The sequence below is a fragment of the Melospiza georgiana genome, chromosome 9 (genome assembly GCF_028018845.1).
Source record: "Melospiza georgiana isolate bMelGeo1 chromosome 9, bMelGeo1.pri, whole genome shotgun sequence".
Taxonomy (NCBI): Eukaryota; Metazoa; Chordata; class Aves; order Passeriformes; family Passerellidae; genus Melospiza; species Melospiza georgiana.
In genome coordinates this window covers 674,267-696,623 of record NC_080438.1, presented here as the reverse complement: position 1 = coordinate 696,623, position 22,357 = coordinate 674,267, and the positions used below count along the sequence as shown (strand labels likewise).

Sequence of the window (22,357 nt, the reverse complement as noted above, 5' to 3'; positions counted from 1 at the left end):
AAGGATCCCAAAAATCCCCCAAAATTCCCCAAAATCGCCTCAAATCCCCCCAAAATCCGTGGCCCCCCCTCACCGCCGCCCTCAGGAGCTGCCGCTTCCCGCCTTCCGCCGGCGCCACCTCCCACTGGTCGACCTGCTTGTCAATCACAGCTTGCAACCAATCAGCGACCTTGAAGGCGGCACCTAAAGGCCGCGCCATTTTTTTTGACTACAACTCCCGTCATGCCCTGCGGCGGCATAGAGAGCTATTAAAGGCTGGACTACAGCTCCCAGCATGCCTCGTGGCCTCTTAGAGCGCCATTGAAGCGGGGCCTACAACTCCCGTCGTGCCCTGCGGCACGACACGTAAGTATTTATGGCTGGCCTACAATTCCCTTCATGCTCCGCGGCCCCATAGAGTCTAATGGAAGCCGGGCCTACACCTCCCGTCATGCCACGCAGCCACACAGAGTGCCCTGTACACGCCCCCAAATGTCCCCCCAAACCCAAAGTTGCTCCTCAGTTGCCCCCCCGGACCCCCAAGTGCCTCCCAGGATTCCTAAGTGATCTCTCAGCCCCCACTCAGGACATCCGACTGCCCTCACGGACTCCCAGGTGCCCCCCTAAACCTCCCCCTGCCCCAAAGACCCTCAGTCTGCGCCTACAATTCCCATGCTGCCTAGAGCCTACAACTCCCATCATCCCCCGCGCCCCACAGAGGCCAGGTAAAGCCAGGATCCAGCTCACCAAGTGACCCTGAGTGCCCTCAGACCCAAAGTTCCCCTTAGGTGCCTTTTGAGTGTCCCTTAAATGGCTCTTCTGACCCATAAGTGGCCCTTAGGACCCCAAAGTGCCCCCAGACCCCCAAGTTTCCCCGTCGAGTAACTTCCTGACCTACAGCTCCCATCATGCCCCGCGACGCCCGTTGAGTTCCATTACAAACACGCATACAACTCCCATCAGGCCCTGCGCCCCATAGAGAATCATTATAACGCATAGAGTCCCATAGAGAATCATTATAACCCATAGAGCCCCATTACAGGCGTGCATACAACTCCCATCATTCCCCGCGCTCCATAAAGAATCGTTATAACCCATAGAGTCCCAAAGAGAATCATTATCACCCATAGAGCTCCATTACAAACGCGCATACAACTCCCACCACCCCTCGCGCCCCATAGAGAATTATTATAACCCATAGAACCCCATTACAAACACGCATACAACTCCCATCAGCCCCCGAGCCCCATAGAGAATCATTACAGCCACGCCTACAACTCCCATCATCTCTCGCGCTCCCGTAAAGCCCCGCGCCTCCCATTGCCCATCATTACATGCCCCGCCCCTCCCGCACTACAACTCCCGTGCTGCCCCGCGGCGCTTTTCCCGTGGTTTTTCGGTCCCCTCAGCGCCCCCCGGCCATGATGGCGCAGGCGCTGGAGCGCTGGCTCCGAGAGGAGATGGAGCTGCCGCCCTCCGCCATCCCCTCCCCGGCCGCGCTCCGCAGGTCGGGACCAGCCGGGGACCCCCATGGGGACCCCCCTGAGGCGGGGAGGGGCCGTGGGGTTTCGGGGGGCCGGGCGTGGAAACTCCCCGAGGATTCCGTGAGGGGAGAGCGGGAATGTGGTGGGAGCTGTGAAGGTTTGGGGTCCCCTTGGAGGGTCCTGAGATGTTTTGGGGGGTCCTGGGGGAATTTCGGGGGTCCTGAAGGGATTTTGGGGTCCCTTTGAAACATCCTGGGGCGTTTTGGGGTCCCCTTGGAGGGTACTGGCTGGGTTTTGGGGGGTCCTGACAGAGTTTTGGGGTCCTTTTAAAGGGTCCTGAGTGAATTTTGGGTCCTCTTAGAGGGTGCTGAGGGGGTTTAGGGGTGCTGAGGGGGTTTAGGGGTGCTGAGGTCCTTTTGGGTGGTCCTGGGGGGATTTTGGGGTCCCTTTAGAGGGTCCTGGGTGGGTTTGGGGGGTCCTGAGGTGGTTTGGGGTCTCTTTGGAGCGTCCTGAGAAGTTTTGGGGGTCCAGGGGATGCTTTTGGGATCCCCTTGGAGGGTAATGGGGATGTTTGGGGAGGTCCTGAGGAGATTTTGGGATCTTTTGGAGAGTTCTGGGGGGTTTTGGGGTCCCTTTGGAGGGTCCTGGGGATGCTTTTGGGGTCCTTTAGGAGGTCCTGGAGAATTTGGGGTCCCTTGAAGGGTCCTTGGGAGGTTTTGGGGGGTCCTGTGTGGATTTTGGGGTCCCTTTGGAGGGTGGTTTTGGGGGTCCGGAGGAGTCCTTTTGGAGTCCCTTTTAGAGCATCCTGAGTGGATTTGGGGGTTCCTGGGGATGATTTTCGGGTTCCTGGGTGAATTTTGGGCTCCTGGGTGAATTTTATGGTCACCCCCAAATGTTGGGGTGCCCCAATTCCCTCCCCTGCAGGCTCTGCTCCGGCCCCGCAGCCCCCATTTGGGATTACGTCATCCGCCACGTCCGGAACCAGCGGTGAGGGGGGACCCCAACATTGGGGAGGGTGAAAAACCCCAAAAGTTAAGGGGAAGGAGGGGGAGATGCTTTCCGGGCCTACAGCTCCCATCATCCCCCGCGCCCCATTAAGTTTCATTATAGCCGGCCTACAGCTCCCATCACGCCCCGCGCCGCCCATAGAGGATCGTTGCAGGGCCCACCCCCCCTGAACTACAGCTCCCATCATGCCCCGCGCCGCTTTTCCCGCTCCTTTTCCCGGTTCTCCCCTCACAGAATTTTTGGGGGGTCCCCACAGGAACGTGAAGAAGATCCGAGGAAATCTGCGCTGGTATCCGAAATTTTGGGGGATCCTCAAAAATTTAGGGGTTCCTGGGATAGAAAATTCTGGAAACCACAAAATTTGGGGTGGGGGTGCCCAAGTTTGGGGGTTGAACCTTAAATTGAAGAGGAGATTTTTGGGGGATCCCCAAATTGTTCCTTAACTCGGGGTTCAGGTACGGGCACCTGCAGGAGCTGGAGGTGAGCGGGACCCCAAAACCTGAGGGGGAATTGGGGTCAGGTTTGGGGTGGGAAACTCAAAATTTGGGGGGGTTCCCTCAGATTTGGGGACATTTTAGGGAAATTTGGGGATTTTTGGGGAATTTTCACGAATTTTAAGGGGTTTTTTTGGATTTTGGGGGATTTTTTGGAATTTTTGGAGGGGATTTGTGGGAATTTTGGGGGGTCCAGGGGAGTTTTGCAGCTTGAAATGGGATTTTTTTTGTGGGCGAAGTGCAAAATTTTTGGAGAATTTTTTTTGGTTTTGTGGGAATTTTGGGAGGGATTTGGGGGGTTTGGGGCATTTAAAAGTGATTTTTCGGGGGAATTTTTTGGGGAATTTGGAGGATTTTTTGCGTGATTTTTGGGGTTTTTCAGGGTTTTTGGGGAATTTTGGAAAAGACTTTGGGGAGTTGTTGCGATTTTTTGACAATCTCAGAGATATCTGGGCGAATTTGGGGGGGAATTCAGGCAGATTTGGGATCCATTTTGAGCCTCATTTTTGTGGCATTTTGGGGGGTATTGGGAATTTTTGGGGAGAATTTTGGGTGATTTTGGGGTTTTTTTTGGGATTTTTTGGGGAATTTTATGGATTTTTTTAATTTTTGGGGGAAATTTTGGGGATTTTTGGATATTTGGGAATTTTCAGGGTTTTTGGGAATTTTGAAAAAGATTTTGGGATTTTTTGACAATCTCAGAGCTACTTGAGGGAATTTTGGGGTGAATTTGGGAGGATTTAGGGTCAATTTTGAGCCTCATTTTTGGGAGTTTTGGGAGTTTTTGGGGAATTTGGTGGATTTTTGGGGGGGAATTTTGGTGGAATTTTTGGGGGGAATTTTAAGGATTTTTGGGGGGGGCAATTTTGGGGATTTTTTGGAGGATTTGGGGCCATGTTAACCCTCATTCTTGTGGAATTTTGGGGTTCTTTTGTGGAGTTTTCCCGTTTGTTTGGGAGTTTTGGGTATCACGAGGACGCTGGGCACAATCTCAGGGATTTTGGGGTGAATTGGGGTGGATTTGGGTCCATTTTGAGCCTCATTTTTATAAAATCTTGGGATTTTTGGGGGGATTTTTTTGGGGGGCAATTTTTGGGAGATTTTTTCAGGGAGTTTATGGGGGGGGATTTTGGGGGGAATTTTGGGGATTATTTTGGGGGGCAATTTTGGGTGAATTTGGGCGGATTTGGGGGTCAATTTTGAGCCTCATTTTGGGTTTTTTTGTGGGATTTCCCCAAACTTTGGGAGTTTTGGGTATGAGAACCCTGGGCACAATCTCAGGGATATTGGGGTGACTTTTGAGGTGAATTTGGGCGGAGTTGGGTCAATTTTGAGCCTCGTTTTGGGGGATTTTCTCATTTTTTTGGGAGTTTTGGGTATCGTGAGGACGCTGGGCACAATCTCAGGGATATTGTGGTGAGTTTTGAGGTGAATTCGGGCATATATGGGCCAATTTTAACCCTCTTTTTTGTGGAATTTTGGGGTTTTTTTGTGGGATTTTCTCAATATTTTGAGAGTTTTGGGTATCATGAGAACCCTGGGCACACTCTCAGGTACATTTGGGTGAATTTTGGCTGAATTCTGACTCTTTTGGGCCCGTTTTGGCGCAGGCTGCTCCAGCTCCGCCGGGCCAGCAGGGGGCGCTGCGCGCGGCCGTGGAGCGGCTCCGGAACGAGGTGCGGGACCTGGGGGACGCCATTGCGGACGCACAGGAAACGGCGCAGCGCCTTGGTGAGTCCGGCCGGAAACGCGGGCGCTGCACAAATGTTCCTAACCTCAAAACCTCCATTTCGGGGGCTCCCCACCCCCAAATTTTGGGGTCCGCCCCATTTTTGGGGTCTCATGATGCCCCTAAGTCCCAATTTTGGGGTCCTCACCACAAATTTGGAATTTCTTGCCCCCTCAAAACCCCAATTTTGTGGTCCCTGACCTGCCCCTAACCCCAAATTTGGGGTCCCTGATGCTCCCAAACCCCAATTTTGGGGTCCCTGAACACCCCAGACACCAAATTTGGGGTCCCCACCCCTAAATTTTGGGATTCCCCTGATTTTTGTTGTCCCATAACCTCTGAACCCCAAATTTGGGGTCCCTGAACACCCCAGCCCTAAATTTGGGGTCCCTCTCCCCAATTTTAGGGTCCCAGCACCCCCAAAACCCCAACTTTGTGGTCCCATGTCCTCCTGGACCCCAATTTCGGGGTCCCTGAGCCACTAAAGCCCCAGTTTGGTATCTTCACCCCAAATTTTGGGGTCCCCTTTCCCAATTTTGGAGTCCCTGGACCCCCCCAGCCCCAATTTTTGGCTCCTTACTGTATTCTGAGGTCTCTATCCCCAAATTTTGGGGTCCCCCTGATTTCTAGTGTCCCAGAACTACCATAATCCTGATTTTGGGGTTCCTGACCCCCCCAAACCCCAATTTTCAAGTCCCCATCCCCAATTTTGGAGTCCCAGAAACCCCCAAACCCCAATTTTTCTCCAAGCCCGAAATTTGAGGTCCCCTTCCCCCTTTTTGAGCTCCCACGACCACCAAAACCCTAAATTTAGGGTCCCTGAACCCCCAAAACCTAAATTTTGGGGTCCCTTCCCCATTTTTAGGGTCTCTGATCGAGGCCAAACCCCAATTTTGGGGTTCCATGTCCTCCTAGACCCCAATTCTGGGGTCCCCTTCCTCAATTTTGGGGTCCCTGATCCCCCTAAATCCCAATTTCGGGGTCCCCTCCCTCAATTTAGGGCTCCCAGACCCCCCAAACCCCAAATTTGGGGGTTCTCACCCCAAACCTTTGGGGTCCCCCTTTCCCCCCAGACGCCTCGCTGGAGGAGGCGCAGAGCCGGCGGTGGGCGGAGCTTGAGCGAGGGGCGGAGCTTCGGCTGCTGGGGGCAGAGCCGGGCACGGCTGGGCTGCGGGACGGCCACGAGGGGGCGCTGCGGGCAATCCGTAAAAGGTAAAAGGGGCGGGGCCTGAAGGGGCAGGGTGGAAGGGGCGGGGCCTTGCAGTGTTTCCTTATATGGGCATTGGGGAAATTTAGGTGATTTTTAGATTTTTTGGTCCCTGACTGAATTTTTGGGCCCTTCAGGGGATTTGGGGTGATTTTTGCGGGGATTTTGGAGGATTCTTTGGGACTTGGGAGGATTTTGAAGGGTTTTCAAGAGATTTTTTGTGTCTCTTGGGAATTGTGAGAAGATTTTGGGACATTTTGAGGAAAATTTGGGGTCCCTGAAGCGTTTTTGGAGGATTTTGGGTTCCTGAAGGAATTTTGAGACAATTTGAAGGATTTTGAGGGGATTTAGTGTTCCTAATGGGATTTTGGGAAATTTTGAAGGGTTTTGAGGAGGTTTTGGGGTCCATGAGAGGATTTTTGAAGAATTTTGTGGTTCCTGGGGATTTTGTGGTCCCTGGTGGGAATTTTCAGATTTTGGAGGATTATGAAGAAATTTTGATGAGATTTTTGGGTCTCTGAGGTGATTTCAGGGAATTGTGAGGCAATTTTTGTTTTCTGGGGGGATTCTTGGGGTTCCTGAGTGGATTTTGGGGTCCCTGAGGGATTTTGGGGGGACTTGAGGGATTTTGGGGGGGATTTTGGGTTCCTAAGGAGATCTGGGGGGATTTTGAAGAAATTTTGAGGGGTTTTGGTTGATTTTGAGGAGACTTTGGGGTTCTTGATGGGATTTTTGGAGTTCCTGAGTGGATTATGGGTAAATTTGGGGGATTTTGGGGATTTTGAGGAGATTTTGGGTATTTTAAAAGACTTTTGGGTCCCCTCAGGCCGGGCCAATCCCGGGAGGAGCTGTCGGCCATCTTGGCCGCAGGGGCGGAGCCAGAAGTGCTGGTGAGTGGGCGAGGCCTGGAGACCATTCAGGGACCCCAAAATCATCCCAGGACCCCCCAAAAATCCCCAAATTCCCCCAACCCCTCCCCCTCCGCAGGTGTCAATCAAGGCTCTGTGCAAGGCCAGGGAGGCGGAGCTCCAGAGGCCACGCCCACACAGGTGAGCCACACCCCTTCCTCCCTAACCCCTAATTAACCTGTCAATTAATCAATTAATTAATGAACCCCAGAGCTGCCAATCACCCCGGGAAGGCTCAGAAGGCTCCAGATTGGTCGGAACAGGCTGAGGTGGGCGTGGCTGGCTGGGGAATGGGGCGTGGCTCTGCTCAGGCCACGCCCTCTACTCTGACACATGGCGCCCCCTACAGGCTGTACTGATTGGCCACAGCCCAGAGGCGGTGCTTTGGGCGCTGGAGGTCCTGGCCAATCAGAGCACAAGGTGGGTGGGGCCTGAAGGAGTGGGTGTGGCCTAAGAGGGTGAGGGGGGCTGAAAAGGTGGGTGGGGCTTAAAAGGGTGGGTGGGGCTCAAAGAAATTAGCTGGATTTAATGGTGGGTGGGGCTTCAATGAGTGAGTGGGACTTAAATTGTGAGTGGAGCTTAAATGGATGGAGTGGGCTTTAAAGGGGTGGGTGTGGCATAAGTGGGTGGAGCTTAAAGGGTGGGTGGGGAATAAAGGGACTGGTGGGTGGGGCCAAAAGCATGGGTGGGGCTTAAATAGGTAGGTGTGGCTTAAAGGGAATAGGTGCGGCTTTAAGGAGTTGGTGAGGCTTAAAAGAATAGGTGGAGCTTAGGGTGGTGGGTGGGGCTTAAAGGAATGGGTGGGTCCTAAAGAGGTGGGTGGGGGCTTTAAAAGGTGGGTGGGGGTTGCAGGGATGGGTGTGGCTTAATGAGAATAGTTGGGGCTTAAAGGGGTGGGTGGGGCCTAAATGGTGGGTGGGGCTTAAATGATGCGTAGGGCTTAAAGGAATAGTCAGGGCTTAAAGGGGTGGGTGCGGCCAAAATGAGTGGGTGTGGTTTAAAGATTTGGGTGGGGCTTAAAGAGTCGGGTGGGGCTTAAAGGGATTAGGTGCATTAAATGTTGGGTGGTGCTTACACAGAGGGGTGTGGCTTAAATGGTTAGGTGTGGCTTAAAGGGATGGGTGGGGCATAAACATGGGTGGGTGGGGCTTAAGAGGTGGGTGGGGCTTACAGACATGGGTGGAGCTTAAAGGAGTGGGCAGGGCTTAAATGAGTGGTTGGGCTTAAAGGAATAGGCTGGGCTTAAATGGGGTGTGTGGGGCTGAAGAGGTGGGTGTGGCCAAAATGGGTGGGGCTTAGAGGGGTGGGATGGGCTTAAAGGGGTGGGTGGGGCTTAATGCAGTGGGTGGATTTTAAAGAGGTGGGTGGAGCTTTAAAAGGTAGGTTGGGCCTAATTGCATGGGTGTTGCCTAAAGATGTGGGCGGGGTTTTGAGATGTGGGTTTGGGCTTGAAATGATTGGGTGGGTTAAATGTTGGGTGGGGCCTAAACAGAGGGGTGTGGCCTGAATGAGTGGGTGTGGCCTAAAGGGGTGGGTGTGGCCTAAACTGGTGGGTTGGCCTTAAAGGGATGGGGGGGAGCTTAAAAGGGTGGATGGGGCCTAAGTGGGTGAGTGGAGCTTAAAGAAGTGGGTGGGACTTAAAGGGAGGGGTGGGGGTTAAAGGGGCGGGCAGGCCCTAAACAGGGGGTGGGTGAGGCTTAAACAGTGGGTGGGGCCTAAAGGGATGGGCAAGGCTTAAGGGGGTGGGTGTGGCCTAAAGGGGGGTGTTGGGCTGAAAGGGATTGGGCAGGCCTAAAATGGGTGGGGCTTAAAGGGGTAGGTGGGGATTAGTGGGGTGGGTGTGGCCAAACGAATGGGTGGGGCCTAAAGGAGTGGGTGCAGCCAAAAGGAATGGGTGTGGCCTAAGTGGGTGGGTAGGGCTTAATGGGGTGGGAGGGAATTTTGGGGGTTTTTAGAACATTTTGGGGTCCCTGAGGGGATTTCTGGTGCCTTGGGGGCGTGGCCTCACACCTGTCAATCACAGAGATCTCCTGGCTGGCCCTGCCCCCTCAGCCGAGGCCCCGCCCACCCTGAAGAGCCTCCTGCAGGTGAGGGGGGAGGGGAACGCGGTTGGGGTCAAAATTGAGGATTTTGGGGCTTTTTGGGGCCAAGATTTTGAATTTGGGGGATTTTGGGGGGGATTTGGGGATTTCTTGGGTCAGAAATTTGCATTTTGGGGAATTTTTTGGGGACTTGAGGGATTTTGGGAATTTCTAGGGATGGGATTTGGGATTTTTGGGGGGATTTTGGCAATTTTGGGGTCAAGATTTGGGGGTTTTGGGGTCCCTGAATCCGTATTTTATGTCCCTGAGGTGTTTTTGGGGTGGATTTGGGATTTTTGGGGTGGATTTTGAGGTATTGGGGGGTTTTGGGGCAGATTTTGGGATTTTTGGGCTCCCCGAGTCCATTTTTGGGGTTCCTTAGCTGGTTTTGGGGTAGTTTGGGGTTTTTGGGGTGGTTTTGGGGTTTCTGAGTCCATTTTCAGGATCCCAGGGTCGTTTTTGGGGTGGACTTGGGGCTTTTGGGGGTTTCTGAGCTCATTTTGGGGTAGGTTTTTGGGATTTTGGGATCCCCAGGCCATTTTGGGGTCCCTGATGTGCTTTTGGGGTCCCCAGGAGCGCTGGGGGGCCGTGGGGGAGGTGTGGGGGGCACTGCCCCCCCTCCTGTCCCACCTGTCCCACCTGAGGGGGCAGCTGGGGACGCACCTGGAGCAGTGGACAGGCAACAATGAAGTCATCAGGTAACACCAAAATGTCCTGAATTATCCCTAAAATATCCTCAATTATCCTGAAATATTCTAAATTACCCTTAAATATCCCAAAATCCCTGAAATCTGTTCCAAAATACCCCAAAAATCCCAAATGGTCCCAAAAATCCCCTGGGACACACCTGGAGCGGGGGATGGGCAACGATGGAGTCACCAGGTGAGACCAAACTCCCCTGAAATATCCTAAAATATCCCAAATCCATCCTAAAATACTTCCAATTATCCCCAAATGTCTGAAATCCAGCCCAAAATGTACTAAAAAAATTCCCAAATCCACCCCCAACTCCCTAAAATTTGTCCTAAAGTACCCAAAATTATCCCAAATTTGTCCTAATGTACCCAGAATTCCCAAATTTTATTGCCTTTTCCCCAAAATCCCCATTTTTCACCTCAAAATCTCCATTTTTCATCTCCTGTTTCCTGAATTTTATCCCCTCAAATCCCCATTTCTATTCCCATTTTTCCCTCCAAATCCCCATTTTTATTCCCATTTTTTTCCTATTTTCCTCCCAAAATCCCCCTTCCCCCCCCCTGCCATTTTGCCCCATTTTTTCCCCATTTTCTCAGTTTCCCCATTTCTCACCCCAGATTTCCCTGCACTCCCCCCCCAAGGCTGTCCCTGCTCTGGGTGGGACTCTCGGCCTTCTGGGGCTCCCTGGGCCCCAAAATCCCCCAAAATTCGGCCCCAAAATCCCCAACATTTTGCCCCAAAATCAGTCCCAAAATCGGCTCTAAAGTCCCTGAATTCAGCCCCAAAACCCCCAAGTTTGGCCCCAAATTTGACCCCAAAATTGGCTCTCAAATCCCCAAATTTGGCCCCAAACTCCAGTCCAAAATCGCCAAAATTTGGCCACAAATCCTCTGGGTTTAGCCCTAAAATCAGCCCCAAAATTTGGGTCTAAAATCCCAAAATTCAGCCCTAAAACACCCAAATTCGACCCCAAAATCCCTACAATCCAGCCCTAAGATCAGCCCCAATATTCCTAGATTTGGTCTCAAGTTTGGCCCCAAAATTTGGCCCCAAATCCTCCAGATTTGCCCTAAAATCAGCCCCAGAATCCATACGAAACTCCCAATATTCCACCCCAAAATCCCAGAATCCAGCCCCAAAACCAGCCCCAGAATTGGCTCCAAAATCCCCACAACCGGCCCCAAAATCTGGCTCCAAATTTAGCCCCCAAATCCCCAAGTTTGGCTCCAAACCCCCAGAAAAAACCCCCAAATTTTGTCTGAAACCACAAAAATTCCGCTCCAAATTCTCCCCAAAGTTCCCAGATTTGGCCCCATAATTGTCCATAAGATCCCAAAAATTTGATCTAAAATGCCCAAACTGAGCCCCAGAAATCCTCAAATTCAGCCCAAAAATCCCCAAAATTGGCCCCAAAATCCCCAAATTTGGCCTCAAAACTCAAAAACCCCCATTTGGCCCCAAACTCAGCTCTAAAATCCCAAAATTCAGCCCCAAAATTTCCAAAATCGGCCTCAAATTGGGTCCCAAAATCACAAAGTTCAGCCCCAAAACTCCAAATTTGGCTCTAAATCTCCAAATTCTGCCCCAAAATTCCCAAATTCAGCCCCAAAACCTGTTCTGAAATCCCCAAAATGGGATCCAAAATTGGCTCTAACATCACCAAATTTGACCCCAAAATCCCAATTTTTATTCCCATTTTTCCCCCCATTTCTCCCCCTATTTCCTCCCCCCTCTATTTTTCCCCATTTTCCCAATTTCCCCATTTCTCACCCCAATTTCCTTCCCAGGCAGTTCCTGCTCCGGGAGGGGCTCTTGGCCTACCGGGCCTCCCTGGGCCGGGCGCTGACCCAGCTGCAGCAGGAGCTCCAAAATCCCCAAAATCCACCCCAGGAACCCCAAAAACCCCAAAATTCGGCCTCAAAACCTCAAAATCCACAAAATTCAGCCCCAAAATCCCAACATTTGGACCCAAAATCCTCACATTTGGCCTCAAAATCAGCTCCAAAATCTGCTCTAAAACCCCAAAATTTGGATCTTAAATCCCCAAATTTGGACCCAAAATCCCAAAGTTTGGATCCTAAATGCCCAAATTTGGACCCAAAATCCCAAAATTTGGATCTTAAATCCCCAAATTTGGACCCAAAATCCCAAATTTTGGATCCTAAATGCCCAAATCTGGTCCCAAATTCCACGGATTTGACCCCAAACTCGGCCCTGGAGCAGCTCCGGCAGCAGCTGTGGAGGGGGAGGGGCCGAGTGGTGAGTGCGGGGAATTTTGGGGTTTTATGGGGGTTTTTGGGGTTTTTATGGGGTTTTGGGGGGTAAGATTGGGAAATTTAGGGGGTTTGGGATTTGAGAATTTTGGGGGTTTTGGGGTTTTTTGGAGTTTCGGATTTGGGTTTTGGGGATTTGGAGGTTTTGGGGTTTGTGGAGTTTTTGGGGTTTATTGGATTTTTGGGGGTAAAATGGGGAATTTTGGAGTTTGGGATTTGAGATTTTTGGGGTGTTTTGGGGTTTTTTTGGGTTTTTGGGGGATAAAATGGGAAATTTTGGGGGATTTGGGGCAATTTGGGGTGTTTGAGATTTTGGGGGTTGGAGATTTGGAGTGGGGGGATTGGGGGGATTTGGGGTTTGGGAATTTGGGGGATTTGGGGTTTGAGGTTTTGGGATTTTTTTTGGCGGTTTTGGGCCTTTGAGTTTTTTGGGGAGTTTTGGGGGATTTTTGGGATTTGGGATTTTGAGGATTTGAGATTTTGGACATTTTGGATTCGGTATTTTGGGTTTTTGGGGGGGGGGGTTGGGGATTTGGGGGCATTTTGGGGGATTTTGGGGTTTGGGTTTTTTGGGGTTTTGGATTTGGGGAGTTTGGGGGTTTAGAGTTTGGGGGATTTGGGGAAGTTTGAGGTTTTGGGGATTTAGGATTTGGGGTTTGGGGATTTTGGGGTTTGGGATTTTGGGGGGTTTGTTGGGGATTTTGGGATTTGAGATTTTGGGATGTTTGGGATTTGGGGTTTTGGGGGCATAAAATGGGGAATTTGGAAGTTTTGGGGAAGTATTTGAGGGGATTTTGGGATTTGGGAGGTTGGGGGATTTGGGACGTTTTGGGGTTTTGGGGGTTTTTGGGGAGTTTTGGCGCTTTTGGGGATTTATTGGCATTTTTTAGGTATTTAAGATTTGGGGGTTTTGGAGATTTTGGGGTTTGTGATTTTGGGAGATATCTGGGGGAATTTTGGGGGATTTGAGGTTTTGGGGGTTTGGGTTTTTGGGGTATTTGGGATTTGGGGTTTTGGGAGATTTGGGGGGAGAATTTTGGGGGATTTGGAGGTTTTTGGGGGGATTTGTGGTTTGGGGATTTCAGGGGACTTGGAGGATTTGGGGGTTTGGGGGGATTCGGGGACATTTTGGAGTTTTGGGGACTTTGGGATTTTTGGGGGGTAAAATGGGGAATTTTGGGCTGAAATTGGGGAGTTTGGGATTTGGGGTTTTTTTTTGGGATTGGGGGATTTGGGAGTTGGGGCACTTTGGGGGATTAGGGGAATTTTGAGGTTTTTGAAGTTTTTTGGGGTTTTGGGATTTGGGGTTTTTGAGGGGGTAAAATGGGAAATTTTGGAGATTTTGGGGGGTTTTGAGGGACTTTGAGGTTTTGGGGTTTTTGGAATGTTTAGGGCTTGGGGGGAGTTTGGGGGTTTTTGGGAGTTTTGGGGTTTGGGCATTTTGGGGGATTTGGTGGATTTAGGGGTTTTTGGGGTTTGGGGGAAAGGGGAATTTTGGGGGAAATGGAGGATTTTGGGTAATTTTGGTGATTTTGGGATATTTTGGGTGATTTGGGAGAGATTTTTGGGGTATTTTGGTTGACTGGTTTTTTGGGTTAATTTTGGTGATTTGGGGGGATTTTGGGTTAATTTTGTTGATTTTGGGTTAACTTTGGTGGATTCTTGGGTTAATTTTAGGTTCATTTTGGGGATTTTTAGGTAAATTTTGGTGATTTGAGGTTAATTTCCTTGATTGTGGGGGGATTTTGGGGTGAACTTTGTATATGGGGTTAATTTGGGTGATTTTTGGTTAATTTTGGTGCTTTTTGGTTTAATTTTGGGTTGATTGGGTGGGATTTCAGGGTTAATTTTGGCTGATTTGGGGTCAATTTGGGTGATTTCAGGGAGATTTTTGGGTTCATTTTTGTGACTTGGGGTAAATTGTGAGCTAATTGTGCGTTAATTTGGGGTATTTTTAGGCAAATTTTGGTAATTTGGGGTTAATTTGGGTGATTGTGGGGTGATTTGTGGGATTTTGGGGTTAATTTTAGTGCATTTTGGGTTAATTTGGGGTTAATTTGGGTGATCTCAGGTGGTTTTTTGAGTTAATTTTGGTTATTCTGGGGTTAATTTGGGTGGTTTGAGGGGGATTTTTGGATGAATTTTGGTGATTTTGGGGTAAATTTAGGTGATTTCAGGGGGATATTTGGGTGATTCTGGGTTAATTTTGGGGATTTTTGGGGATTTCTGGGTTAATCTTGGTGATTTTTGGGTTAATTTCAGTAATTTTGGGTGTATTTTAGGGTTAATTTGGCTGATTTTGGGGTGATGTTTGGTGATTTTTTGTGTTAATCTGGATAATTTCAGGGGTATTTTTCGGTAAATTTTGGTGATTTTTTGCTTAATTTGGGGGGATTTCGGAGTTAATTTTGGTGATTTTTGTGTTAATTTGGGTGATTTCAGGGAGATTTTTTTTTGTTAATTTGGGTGACCTCGGGGGGATTTTGGGGTGAATTTTTGTGCATGTTCTGTTAATTTTGGGTGAATTTTGTTGATTTTTGTGTTAATTTGGATGGTTTCGGGGTATTTTGGATGAATTTTGGGTGATTTCTGATGATTTTTGGGTAATTTAGGTGATTTTGGATTAATTTTGGGTTAATTTTGAGTTAATTTTGGTTTCATTTTGATGTATTTTAGGTTCATTTTGGGTGAATTTCGGGTTTATTTTTGGGTGAATTCTGTTGATTTTTTGGTACATTTGGATGGTTTTGGGGGAATTTTGGGTTCATTTTGTTGATTTTTGGGTTATTTGGGGTGAATTCTGTTGATTTTTGCCATTTCCCTCCCCAGCTCCATTTGCAGCAGCGCCTGCGGTTCCTGAGCACCGCCACCAGGGGGCGCCGAGCGGCGCTGAAACCGTTGCAGGAGCAGGTGGGGAGCGCCCCAGTATGAACCAGTATGGACCAGTATAGACCACTAAGCCCCCCAGTTCCCTCCCAGTATATCCCAGTATCCTCCTGTCCATCCCAGTATCCCCCAGTTCCTCCCCAGTACATCCCAGTTCCATCCCAGTCCCTCCCAGTAAAATCCAGCGTCCCTCAGTGCCATCCCAGTTCATCCCAGTGCTCCCAGTTTGAGTCCAGCTCTGATCCCAGTGCTTCCAGTAACTCCCAGTACGATCCCAGTTCCCTCCCAGTATATCCCAGTATCCCTCATTTCCCTCCCGGTCCCTCCCAGTGCTCCCAGTAACTCCCAGTTCCCTCCCAGTCCATCCCAGTTCAATCCCAGTTCATCCCAATGCCCCCAGTTTGAATCCAGTTGAGATCCCAGTATATCCCAGTTCCCTCCCAGTCTGTCCCAGTATCCCCCAGTCCCTCCCAGTGCTCCCAGTTTGACTCCAACTGTGTTCCCAGTAACTCCCAGTTTGATCCCAGTCCCTCCCAGTATAACCCAGTCCCTCCCAGCACCCTCCCAGTTCCATCCCAGTATATCCTAGTATAACCCAGTCCATCCCAGTATCCTGCACTTCCCTCCCAGTTCCCTCCCAGTCCTTCCCAATTCCCCCCAGTTCCATCCCATTCCCCTCCCAGTATAACCCAGTATCCCCCAGTCCCTCCCAGGACAACCCAGTTCCCTCCCAGTCACTCCCAGTTCATCCCAGTTTGACTCCAGCTCTGATCCCAGTGCTCCCAGTAACTCCCGCTTCCTCCCAGTGCTCCCAGTTTGACTCCAGCTGAGATCCCAGTAACTCCCAGTTTGATCCCAGTGCCCTCCCAGTATAACCCAGTTCTCTCCCAATCCCTCCCAGTATAAACCAGTATCTCCCAATTCCCTACCAGTCCCTCCCAGTTTGATCCCAGTTCCCGACGTCTCTGATTGGCCGCAGGTTGTGGGCGTGGCACGGGCGGGGCCGGGCTCGGCCCTTCCCCCTCTGGAGGGGGAGAGGCTGCGGCGCCGGCAGCTGGCACTGGGAGCACTGGGAGCACTGGGAGCGGAGCCCCGCCCCCTGGCACAGACCACGCCCCCTCTGCAGGGGCTGGCGCAGGAGATGGGCGTGGCACAGGTGGGGGAGGGGCTAAGGGGGTGGGGCAGGGCTTAAAGAGGGATGGGAGGGGCTTAAATGTGGGAGTGGCCTATACCAGGAGGAGGGGCCTATACCAGGAAGAGGGGCCTAACCCAGAGGGCTTATATGGGGGAGGGGCTTAAACCAGGGGATTGGGTAAAGTGGGGGAGAGTCTTAAAGTGGGAGGGGCCTAAAGGGTAGGGCAAAGGCTTGAGGGGTGGGACTTAATGAGGGGGAGTGGCTTGAGGGGGAGGAAGGAGATTTAAGAGTGGGGAGGGGCTCAAAGGGGGAGGGTCTAAAACAGATGGCATCTAAAGAGAGGGAGGAGCTTAAAGATGGGGAGGGGCTGAAAGGGTGGGGGAAGGTCTTGAGGGGGGGAGGGGCCTCGAGGAGGGAGGGGTTTAGAGAGCCAAGGGATGGGGGAGGAGCCAAAAGATGGAGGAGGGACTTAAATTTAGGGGGAGGGGCTTGGGAGCAGGATTGGGGGAGGAGCTTGAAATGTGGGGTGGGTCTGGAGGGAAAGGGGAGGAGCTTAAAGAGTGGAGGAGGAGCTTGGAGAGAGTGGGAGGGATTTGGGGTGGGGCTTAAATGGGGCTGAAAAGGTGGGGGAGGGTGCTGCCAATTGTGGGCGTGTCCTGCGGGGTTTGGGGGGCGTGGCTAAGCCCGCCCCCGCCCCCTTGTGTCCGTCAGGGCTCGCTGCTGTCCCAGGCGGCCATCTTGCGTCAGCAGCTCCGCCAGGGGGCGCTGTGCCTGCGCCGGGGGGCGGGGCCTGCCCTGGGGGCGGAGCCAGAGCAGCTGGCCCCGCCCCCGCTCACCGTGGAGGAGGCCGAGCTGCTGGCCCGGCTGCGATTGGTCAGAGAAGGCTGCGAGCAGCGAATCAGGGTCTGGCCCCGCCTCCAGGAGCTCGTCAGCCAATGGTGAGGGAGGGGGCGGGGCCTGGAGGGAGGGGGAGAGGCCTGGAATGGGGGCGTGGCTCCTCCCACCCAGAGCCCCACCCCTTTTTCCTAACCCCGCCCCTCTCCCCAGGTGGGCCCAGCCGGCTCAGTGGGTCCTGGCCACGCCCCCTGGCTGCGCCCCCTTCTCCCATTGGCTGCAGCGCTGGAGAGCTGCCACCCACGCCCTGCAGGCCACGCCCACCCCCGAGGAGGCCCCACCCACCCCCGAGGAGGCCCCGCCCACTGCTGGGAAGGGGGAGGAGTGAGCAGAGGAGGCTCCGCCCATTTGAAGCACTCTGGAGGTTCTGATGTATTGGGAATAAAATGGTGTGGGGAAAGGGGCGTGGCCTGAGTCTGTGCTCATTGGAGGGACCCAAAATGTCCCCAAATGTTCCCAAATCGCCCCAGAATGTCCCAAATGGCCCAAAAGTCGCCCCAAAATGGCCGCAAATGGCCCCAAAATGTCCCTAAATGGCCACAAAGGGTCCCCAGCGGGGTCCTGAGGTATCCCCAAGGTGTCTCCATGATGCTCCATTGAGGTCCCCAAAATGTCCCCAAGATGTCCCCAAAATGCTCTCAGGGTATCCCCACAGTGTCCTTCAGCTGTCCCCAAGGTATCCCTGCGATGGCCACTGAGATGTCCCCAAAGTGTCCCCAAGAGTTCTTCAGGTGTCCTCAAAGTGTCCCTGAAGTGACCCTGAGATGTCCCCAAGGTGTCCATGGGGTGGCTTTGAGATGTCCCCCCAGAGTGTCCTCAAGGTGTCCCCAAGGTGTCCCTCAGGTGTCCCAAAGTGTTCCCAAAGTGTCCCCAAGGTGTCCCCTGGGAGTCCTAAAGTGCCCCTGCGATGGCCCCTGAGATGTCCCCAAAGTGTCCCCAGCGTCCCTCCCATATCTCCCTCAAATGTCCCCAAAGTGTCCCCAGGGTGTCCCCATGATGGTGACCCTGAAGTGTCCCCAAGGTGTCCCCCAGAGGTCCCCACGGGGCATCCTGAGGTGTCCACCAAGTGTCCCCAGGGGCGTTCTGACAGTGTCCCCCTGGGGTTCTCAGAATGTCCCCAAGGTCTCCTCAAGGTGTCCCCAAAGTGTCCCCAGAGTGGTGGCTCTGAAGTGTCCCCAAAAGTGTCCCCAAGGTGGCCTTAAGGTGTCCCCAAAGTGTCCCCAGGGGCCTCCTGAAGTGTCCCCTTGGTGTCCCCACAACAGCTCCCAAAGTGACCCCAGGGTCTGGGTTTCCCAGAATGTCCCCACAATGTCTCCAAAGTGTCCCTGAAATGACCCCAGGGAGTTCCTGAGGTGTCCCCAAGGTGTCTCAGGGATGTCCCCCAGGTCACCCAAAAGTGTCCCTGAAGTGGCTCCAAAGTGTCCCCAAAGTGCTCTCTGGGTGTCCCCAGGATGTCCCTGAAGTGTCCCTGAAATGACCCCAGAGTGTCCCCAAAGTGTCCCCAAGGTGTTCCTGAACTGGGGGTTCCTAAAATGTCCCCAAAGTGCTCTCAGGGTGTCCTCAAAATGTCCCCAAGGTGTCTCTCAAGTCTCCCCAAAGTGACCCCACAATGTCCCCAAAGGGTCCCCAGGATGTCCCCAAAATGTCCCCGAGGTGTCTCAGGGATGTCCCCAGGGTCACCCCAAGATGTCTCCAAGGTGTCCCCAGGATGTCCCCAAGGTGTCCCCTGGGTCACTCCCCCATGTCCCCAGGGTGCTCTCAGGGTGTCCCCGAGGTGTCCCTGAAATGACCCCAGGAATTCCTGAGGTGTCCCCAAGGTGGCCCCAGGGTCACCCCAAAGTGTCCCCAAAGTGTCCCTGAGGTGTCCCCACGGTGGCCCCGCCTCATCCACGTCAGGGGACACCAGCAGGGGGTGCCCCGGTGCTCCCAGTGCATCCTAGTTCAAACCAGTGCATCCCAGTGCTCCCAGTTCAATCCCTGTCCATCCCAGTGCTCCCAGTTCAATCCCAGTGCATCCCAGTGCATCCCAGTTCAATCCCAGTGCATCCCAGTTCAATCCCTGTCCATCCCAGTGCATCCCAGTTCAAACCCTGTCCATCCCAGTGCTCCCAGTTCAATCCCAGTTCCATTGCAGTCCATCCCACTGCATCCCAGTTCATGCCAGTGCTCCCAGTACATCCCAGTCGGTCCCAGTTAATCCCAGTCCATCCCAGTGACTCCCCCCAGTCCCTCCCAGTATATCCCAGTACAAAGCCGCTCTGTCCCAGTCCCTCCCAGTACAGAGCTGAGGAAAGTGAAGGGAGACGAGCACACATCCTGATTGGTGAGCATCGATCTCCGATTTATTGATCCAGCTTACACACTTTTATAGTAGTGTTAATTAAGCTCATACATATTGCAAAACCTGAGCTCATCATTGGTTACAGATTACACACCAACACCTCCTTTGTTGTCAATACCTGTGGTTTGTTATTTGAAATAAACAGGGCCAGGAGACTTCTTCTCCTTTTTAATGCCTTTATTAAAAGTGATCATCTCAGGATTGAGCGGCTCGACGGGTCTGCAGTCTCCCATCGTCTCCCAGGGCGACCCAGAGGAGGAGGATATGCACAGCTCTCTCCACAAGGGGCAGGGCTGGGGGAATCCGGTCCTCGTGGGAGCCTTTAGGGCGTGATGTCCCCGTCAGATGTTAATTCGGTCCGAGTCTCGCTCCCTCCCAGACCTGGCCCGGGGGATCTCCAAGACAGGGTGAGGAACGATGAAGGTTTCCAGCATCTCTTGCAGGCCCAGCACTCCGCTCCTCACAACCAGACATCACTCCAGTCTCTCAACTCTTATTTGGCTCGTTGTTTTTGGGGTTTCTCCGTGGGTTTGGAATCGGGGGGGGGGTCCCACAAAGCATTCTGGTCTTGAGAGTCACTTTGCATAACGCCTCCCCTCCAGGTCTCTTCTCCTCACTGTTCGGGGAGGTCCCCACCCGTTACTGTCTCAGGAGAAGGGCCATTAACTTGCCCCAGCCAGGGCTTTTACTAATACAAAAACAACCATTAACGACAACGACCCGTAATTACCATAACACAGGCAGCAGCCCAGCAGTAGTGGTAACTTTTTCTCACAAAAAAAATATTAACCGAATTTTTGTTCATAACATTATTGAGACCAAGACTTGTTTTTCTCATCCTGTTGTTGACTTGTTTATCATTCTCAAGGCCTCCATGTTTGTCACCATGCTTTCTCATCACTACTCAAGGACAAGGTGTTTACTGTTGTTAAGGAACAAGCCTGAGAACTTGCTGCTTACAGCTGCCTTTTACTTTTCAACCAGCTGTATGTGCTCATGGCCTTTTTTCCTTCAAGCCATGTCTGAACAAAATCCTCCAACAAATTCCCCGTTTTATTTTTTGCACAAGGAGGTTAGTCTGCCAGTTTTTTTCTATCATTCTACTAACCATATCTTGAATACAATTAAAAATACAAGGTAAAATAAGCAAAAGCATTTAAAAGCACACTTAGTATCTCTATAAGGTTCCCCAGCCACGGTCCAAGCAATGGCTTTCACCCCAAAGGGTTAAAACCACCCCCAACTGAGCCATAATGTCCTGCCTTATCAGGCATTGCACGGTAGGTGGTAATTGGACTACTGAAGAAGAAAGCTGTTAGCTGTTTTGCATTCATGCGAACCCGGAGAGGAGGTGAACGGCTAGGGCTAATAATGCTGGAATCTGCTCTAGTATCCAGCAAGCCTGAAAATGATCCTTTCTGTCCTTGAAATTCCACTTCCACCCCTTCTTGGGTCTCTCAGAAAGGTTCAAAGTCAGTAAGGTAAGTCCTCCGGTGGATTCAAAACCATCTTCCCCCCTCTCTTGTCCTTTCATAGTGGTGGGAAAGGGGTATGCACTACAACCATATAGTCCACACCAATGACACCAAGCAAAACAAATAATCCCAACGCAGATGATCTTCCAAACAGCAAAGCACCCAGCTTGACCCTGCATAACATAGGTCCGTGAATCCCTGTTAGGATTTTCCGTGGGTGTGGGGTCATCAGCGTAACTCCTACGGTGGCTGCCAGTTCCAAGGCGAGGCTTCCTGTGGTGGCGGGTTGGAGACAGGAGAGGGTGCTGATGCTGCAGCGACAACTTGAGCCGGTGCATGGCCACTGCAGTTCGTGCTTCCTGGTCTCTTCTTGCAGGCACTCATATTGTGGGTGTGGGAATGGCATTTTTGGCCCCAATTAGCCGTCAGAGGAAGTGCTGCTGACATTTGAAGTGGTGCAAGAGCAGCTAACACCTGATTTTGAGAGGTCTTTGCCTGTTCTTGTAAGCTTAGCCCTAATTGTTTGATTGCATCTACTAAAAAGGCTTCTGCTCCTGTTGGCACCAAAGCCATTGTCTCTAATGCCTCCTCTATAGTCCAATTGGCACCCAGAGTATTAAGCACTCTCTTAGTAGCAGAATTACAATTTTGGAGAGCACGCTCCTTGAGTAATGCCTCCCTAAGATATTCTGGCACCCCAGCCCTTTCAATTGCAGCAGCAGCCTTATCAATAAATGACCCAAATGACTCTTCTGCCCCTTGCTTAATTCCCATATACATGGGTATCCCTCCTGGCTCTTTTACCCTCTCTATAGCAAGCCTGACCAATCTCACAGCCTCCTGGCATTTCTCTTGCCCCAATAAAGCTTGTGCCTCAGTACGAGGAAAAGGTCCCAGGCCCATAAGCTCATTAACAGTTATGCCATGGAGAGGGTCCCCCGGCTGCCTCTGGACCGCCACACACTCGTTCACAAGCCCTTGCCAATGAGCATTGAATAACAACTGCTGATGTTGAGTAAAAATCAATTTAGCTATCCCACGACAATCATTCACCAGAAGGAGGCTAGTATCAAAAATATAATCTAATATCTGTTTGGCTGGCTCACTTTTCACTCCAAACTGACTAACAGTAGACCTCAGTTGAGACAGCAATTTCCAATCAAGGGCTGTTATAGTAGCCTACATGCCGCCTCCCTCCTACGGATGGAATACAACAGGACAAGCCAGCTCAGTAGCAGCCCTGATAACTTCCTTATCCCCCTTTTTCATAGCGTCTCTGGAGAGGTTAGCCCAAGCCAACCTCCGCTCCCTTGCAATAGCCCCCGCTAGGTTGTTTTCCGCCCCAGGGATCGGCTCATTGATTTTTGGGAGATTATCGGGATTAACTTGGCCATAGTTCGTGTTGTTCAGGGGGTGTGGAAGCCTCACAAGCGCTCTGCGTAGCCTGCCTTGAAGCAGAAGAGGGCGGCGAAGCAGGTAGTAAGACCATCCTCATTGCAGGGGCTAATGGTAATCCCCTGTCCTGATCATATCTCCTGTCCTGATCGTAATCTTTATTACGCCCATGAGCGGCGTTAGCCTGCTGGGCGGCCTTTTTCTCAGCCTGAAACTTTAACATCTCATTGTGAACCACCCTCCATAATTTACCTAACTTCTTGGCAGTTTTATCACCCTCTAAAGTAGCCTCCCACAATAAATCACCAAATTTATGCCACTCCGTTAACTCGTGAACCGTATGGGGGTTAATAAAAACTCCCCTATCGTAGC

At 51.7% G+C, this 22,357-nt stretch overlaps 1 protein-coding gene across 1 annotated transcript; it reads left to right on the top strand.

Moving 5' to 3' along the window:
• Positions 1-1,391: 1,391 nt before the first annotated feature.
• LOC131087007 (uncharacterized) lies at positions 1,392-17,130 on the top strand. The gene is made up of 17 exons (XM_058030355.1): positions 1,392-1,486; positions 2,388-2,450; positions 2,728-2,760; positions 2,927-2,951; positions 4,576-4,696; positions 5,768-5,906; positions 6,728-6,791; positions 6,889-6,950; positions 7,021-7,078; positions 7,159-7,229; positions 8,833-8,896; positions 9,464-9,588; positions 11,374-11,845; positions 14,689-14,769; positions 15,725-15,901; positions 16,592-16,818; positions 16,928-17,130. Exons 1-17 carry the CDS (start codon positions 1,401-1,403, stop codon positions 17,100-17,102), a joined length of 2,043 nt encoding a protein of 680 aa, XP_057886338.1. The 5' UTR covers positions 1,392-1,400; the 3' UTR covers positions 17,103-17,130.
• Positions 17,131-22,357: the final 5,227 nt, after the last annotated feature.

Bases quoted from the DNA above. Each gene is read 5' to 3' on its own strand.
- LOC131087007 (XM_058030355.1), top strand. From the start codon at position 1,401: ATGATGGCGCAGGCGCTGGAGCGCTGGCTCCGAGAGGAGATGGAGCTG. The intron at 6,792-6,888 runs GTGAGTGGGCGA...CCCCCTCCGCAG, and splicing joins GGGCGGAGCCAGAAGTGCTG to GTGTCAATCAAGGCTCTGTG. The intron at 11,846-14,688 runs GTGAGTGCGGGG...TTCCCTCCCCAG, and splicing joins GGAGGGGGAGGGGCCGAGTG to CTCCATTTGCAGCAGCGCCT.